Source organism: Bidens hawaiensis, unplaced genomic scaffold (assembly GCF_021521415.1).
Source record: "Bidens hawaiensis isolate Kalapana, Puna unplaced genomic scaffold, B.hawaiensis_p1.1 tig00032780_1, whole genome shotgun sequence".
Taxonomy (NCBI): Eukaryota; Viridiplantae; Streptophyta; class Magnoliopsida; order Asterales; family Asteraceae; genus Bidens; species Bidens hawaiensis.
In genome coordinates this window covers 33,375-39,010 of record NW_027495598.1, presented here as the reverse complement: position 1 = coordinate 39,010, position 5,636 = coordinate 33,375, and the positions used below count along the sequence as shown (strand labels likewise).

The following is a 5,636-nucleotide window of genomic DNA, read 5'->3' as shown; positions in this document are numbered from 1 at the left end:
CCATAAGAACTTAAGCAGTCGAGATAGATTTATTTGGAATAGCTTGAATAGGTTGAGCTTGAACGGGTTGTAAGAGTGGGGTTTAGTTGGAGTAAGTTTGGTAAACTTGAGCTTACAGGTACTGGATTTGATAGGTTTGGGTTAAGTAGGAATGATCTTGATTGACTGGAGGAGCTTGAAGAATGTAAGGTTGTTAGGTTTGGACTTGATGAGCATGGGTAGTGTAGTAGGATGCGGGTATAGCTTGAGCTTGGTGAGCATGGATGAGTTGAGGACATACATTGCAGAGATGATTATGGGCTCCATAATTGTAGCAAGTACGTATAGCAGGTGCATCGGGTTGAACAGATGGCATAGCATGGGATTTGGGAGCAGGCGACACAGATCGTTGTGGGAAGATTTGCGCACTAGGTGTTGCACGACAAGTATTAGCAAGATGACCGTAGCGATTACATTGGATGTAAAAACAACACGAGGATTGAGCCGAATGATGATAGTTACAAGTGGAGCATAATGGGTATGAACCCGTGTAAGGTTTCTTGTAGATACGGTTGGATCAGGTTGTGCTTGATTGATAGCTTAATTTTGGTGGTTGGGTTTATATTACTTGTTCTGGTGAGAAGTGTTGTTGTTGTGCGGAGTGGGTTTGGGTTCGGTCTTAACATCGGTTGAGGATTCGGATTTGGAATTATCGGGGGCAGGTTTAGAGTTCTTTCGAGAGAGGGTTCCATCCCTAATATGGTTACCTGAGAGAGCAGCAGCAACGAGAATTGCTTCACCGATAGAGAGAGGGTCACGACTAACCACAACACCATGACAGATCGTTGGTAACCCACGAATATACTTCCAAATACCACAAGTCACAGGTATTATGAGGTGAGGTACAAGCTGGCTAGGATCCTTGAAATTGTTGGAGTAGGTAGAGTTATCACCACCAATTTGCTTGAGTTCCCAAAACTCTATCTCAAGTCTTTGCAGTTCATGATCAGGGCAAAACTCTTTCTTCATAGCCTCTTTGAGTTCATCCCATGGCATGGTTATAGCCAACTCAGTTCCTTAGATTGTTTTGAAAGTGTTCCAGCAAGTGAGATCCCGTTCGTCAAAGATACTTAAGGAAAACTTAGTACATTTTTCGTCCAGACATTTGCAATGAATGAATACATTCACCATTTTATCAAACCGTTGAAGAAGTTTAGTGGCATTCTCTTCTCCAAGGTACTGGGGTGGCTTAGTAATAGTGAAATTCTTGAAGTGGAAGTTGTTTGGGGCAGCCGAAGTAGCAGAACCATTTGAATTGAGACTCCGGATCTGAGCCACAATAGTAGGCATAGTAGCAGCAAATTCTTTGGTGATTATGTTGGCCAGACAGCTATCATGAGAACCAGATGAACGACGTTGAGTACGACGATGGATTCTTAAGGAAGTCATTCTGCGAGGACCACAGATGAAATTTTTATAAGGTGAAGGGTAAGTTGTACAAATTTGATGTAAAATAATAGAGGAATGAATTCCAAATAAATTATGCTAGTGACTTATCATAGCTTGCGGATGAGTCGAATTTATAATAATGCGAACAATATTTTTTTGAGATATCTAAATAGATAAACAAGGTTTATTTAAAAGGTAAAATTCAAAATGAAATTTTTATTGGGTTGGGCTTTTCGTGGGCTTTCTATGGTAGCTCGAGAACCCAAATTAAATAACAAAACATACCCTAGGAGTTAGGCTTCCCATGAGCTTTCCATGGCAATTTAAATGGTCCAACTAAATAACGCAACATAAATTTGTGAATTGGGCCTTCCATGAGCGTTCAATGGCATTTTAAGTGTCCCAATTAAAATAACATAGCATTGATTTGTGAGTTGAGCCTCCCAATAGAGTTCCATGGCATTTTAAATGACCCAACAAATTAACGAGTTATCAAAATGATTGAGTTGGCCGGCCCATGAGCGTTACATGGAATTTTAACTGAGTCAACTAAATAATGAATTATCAAAACAATCGAGTTAGTCGGCCCATGATCGTTACATGGCATTTTAACTGACCTAACTTGATAACGAACTAACGAATTCAAATATAAGCTGTCGGAGTATCCCGTGAACTATCATGAGCGATACGTTCCAACCAACTAATAGTCGGAGTGCCCATGGGTTGACATAGAGTTTTCACTCTACTAAACACTTTTAAAAATAATAATGTAAATATTGGAAATTTTCCAAATTTAGCCACGAACCACTGTCAATTCGCCTTTTTATATAAGGAATGTAACTGTTTAACCGGTCACGTTGACCAATTAAAGTTCCGGTCGTATGACATTTGTTCTACTTTGGCCTATAAGGTCGAGTAATGTAGTCAGGTTATCCTCCAGGTAAGGAATATTGTCTTACCTTTGATTCTCGGAATCGTTTTGCCAAGACCCGACTCACAGTTCTCTCCCCCTTCTAGTTACTACGATAACATGTCATACTCCCATGCTTTAAGGTGCGGGAGTAAAAACAAAATAAGGGAGTTCTTAAGTAATTTCCCAAAATAAAAACAATCTACTAAATTTATTAAACAAATCTTTTTGAGAATGAGGCATAGCCTCGGAGTTTGTTTGTGCACAATGTTAAAATAATAAAATAAATAATTTAAATAAGCGGTAAACACATAAAAAATAGAAAACATAAGGTTGTCAAGTAAGCATGTATAGGGTCCTAAGCATGTTACTAAGGCGTTTATAATGAGCTATCTTACAACATTCGGCTCTGATACCAATCTGTCATACCCCCCAACCTACGGCGGAAATCTCGGGGTGCGAACCATTGGTTCACAACTTACAAGGTACTATCATACAATTTAAATATAACAATAACTAATTAATTTATTTATTTCAAAATTTCAATCAAATACAGAAAGTTTATATCATGACAAAACAATTCAAATTAAAAACCCATTCAAACACAAATGTCTTTATTAAGTTGACTAAGGTCTCTCTAAGTGTTTCTTCACCTTAGCTTAAAACTAAATGATTACCTGCAAATGTGTACAATATAATATGTTAACACGAGGTTGAGTAAGAAAAGTCACCAGCTTTGATATAATAAATATATGAATAAAAGAGCAAAACTGATATTGTGAGTATAAATCAATCAAACCATGAGCAAATAAAGGGTGCCAATTGACCATGCCTCACAAACACGGGCTATGGCTACTATAACAGTCGTATGATCATACTATAATGTGATTATGATGGACCTCTCGGAATGCAATAAAATAAAACAACTAAACAAGTAGCAGTTATGTTGAGTCGGATATTTGCAAAGGAAGATTGGAATCTTCTAAACCTCTTCAAAGAAATGGCTAAGTATGGACTACAAGCAAGCTTGGACATTCGAGCATGATTTCACTACTTCGAGCATGGTGTTTTGTTGATATAAGACTTACTTCAGTGAATTCTTATAAGTGTTGAAGGCTTCGAGCAAGCTACACTTCATCAAGCAAGGGTATTCTTCATCGAGTATGGATTGCCAATCGAGCAAACAACTTGATCAATCCAGCTTAAACCAAGTGTTCCGAGCACAGTGGTGGGTCGAGCATGGATTCAATAAAGAATGATATCAAATGTTCTAAGGATAGACTTCGAGCATGATTCAGTTCCGAGCAAGCTGTACATTCGAGTATGCTGAAGGTTGCGCTCAATAAGTTACTAAGGCAGGATTGAAGATATCTACAAGAACATGCTTGCTTGAGGGACTGATTCGAGCAAAGCAAGGATTAGTCAAGAAGATTGAAGTGCGTTGGAGGAGAATATTTTCCATCAAAAAATATTCTAAGTAATGTCTGCTCGAAGACTTTCATCGAGCATGCTGTGCATCTCAAGTCTGCTCAACAAGGAAATATCTTACTCGAAGACTTGTCTACACTTATATTTATTTTGTCATTCATTATGTAATCATTGGGGCTACTAGATGAAATGTCAGGGTCTATAAATAGAGTCCGAGGTTTTCATTATTAGGAGACGGTTTTTGCTAAATACGCGGACACAGATACTTGAGCGAAAATTCTCTTTATGTATACCTCGTACGGCCGCCGTCACGAAACCCTAGACATTCCTTCATTGAAATCACCATTCCATTTAATGATATATTATTAATTGTGAATCTTTGTCTATTATATTCTTCCTTGATTATCCTTTATTACACAACCCTTAAATCCCAAGGCTTGGATATTCTGATTCCGCCGGAATATTCAAGCGGCCTTGGGTTCATAGATCTGGTGTGTTCTTGTCAACCTACAAAGGTTTTACACCAGGCCCAGTCTTGACAAGTGGTATCAGTGCTTTGTAAGCTCTCTGAAGGCCACGGGTTTGAAGATTGTGTGATAAAGTTCAAAGCTTGAAAGGGTTTTCGTGTGTCAAAGGGTTTTCTTGAAAGGTTGGATGACCAAGAAGTGTCGACAAACAAGATACCAAGGCTGCTTGGTCAAGAAAACTACATAAGCTGGAAAGTGTTGTTCGAGGCTTCAGTAAACTACAACGACACAAAACTATGGTGTTCTATAAAGGATGGACCTTATATTCCATCTCAAGCAACTGGAAACAATGCCACCATAGAAAGACAAATGAAGAAAAGAGACGAAAAAGCATTATCAATGCTTAAAATAGATCTTTCATGGGAAATCTTGACTAGTGTGAATCATTACACTAAAGCCAAGGATATGTATAATGCTTTCGTGGAGATGTTTGAAGGTAATGTTGAGTTGAGAGATATAAAGAAAGACAGGCTGAAGCAACAACATGACAGATTCAAGTTTAAAGAGGGTGAGCGACTAAAGTCAGTGCTGCAAAGATTTATGACCATTGTTAATGAAATCAGAACCACTGATATGCAAATCTCTGACTTTGAGCTGAACAAGAAATTGCTTTCCTCTTTATCTGGTGAATGGTATACAGCAAGAAAGTTTATTAAAGAGAAAGTAAGCTTTCCTAACTTCAAGCTTGATGATGTTATATCCTTTCTGCAAGCTTCTGAACATGAGATGATTGAAAACCACATGATTAGGGAAGAGAAGCCAAGGTTCCCTATTACAAATGCACTTGTTGCACCAATGAGCAATCTCTCTATCAAATCTCAGTAGTTGCATCCAATCAATGAAGAACCATCTGAGACAGGATTATTGTGTGGAGGAAGTCAGCCCAGATTCAACATACAAATAATTGAAGATGACAATGGATCGACAGCAAGTGGACACTTTCCATATGCTCAAAATTCAAACCAAGGGACTGACTACCAAGCATTATCTTCAATGGTCACAGATTCTTACAATGCCTTTGTAGCAAAGAACCTGATTCATACAAGTGTTGTGCAAGAAGACCTAGAACAAATTGATGTAGATGATTTGGAAGACATGAATCTCAAATGGCAAGCTGCTATGTTGGTTGTGAGAAGTAAGAGGCTTTATAATAGGACAGGAAGATCTACCTTCTCTTGACCTAATGAAAGAATTGGATTTGACAAGTCAAAAGCTATCTGCTACAACTGCCAACAACCAGGGCACTTTGCAAGAGAATGCAACCTTCTCAAGCAGTATGGAAACCAAATGAGTCAGAATCAGTTTTACCAGAACCAACATCAAAATCAGTAAGGGTATCAACC

General features: G+C 38.3%; 1 protein-coding gene across 1 annotated transcript; it reads left to right on the top strand.

The window, feature by feature from the left end:
- Positions 1–1,149: 1,149 nt before the first annotated feature.
- Positions 1,150–5,118, top strand: LOC143584052 (uncharacterized). Its single transcript, XM_077066206.1, has 2 exons — positions 1,150–1,215; positions 4,402–5,118. Exons 1-2 carry the CDS (start codon positions 1,150–1,152, stop codon positions 5,116–5,118), a joined length of 783 nt encoding a protein of 260 aa, XP_076922321.1.
- The last annotated feature ends 518 nt before the right edge of the window (positions 5,119–5,636 follow it).

Coding starts and splice junctions, on each gene's coding strand:
- LOC143584052 (XM_077066206.1), top strand. CDS start 1,150: ATGAATGAATACATTCACCATTTTATCAAACCGTTGAAGAAGTTTAGT. Junction 1,216..4,401: donor GTGGCATTCTCTTCTCCAAG/GTACTGGGGTGG, acceptor CGTGTGTCAAAG/GGTTTTCTTGAAAGGTTGGA.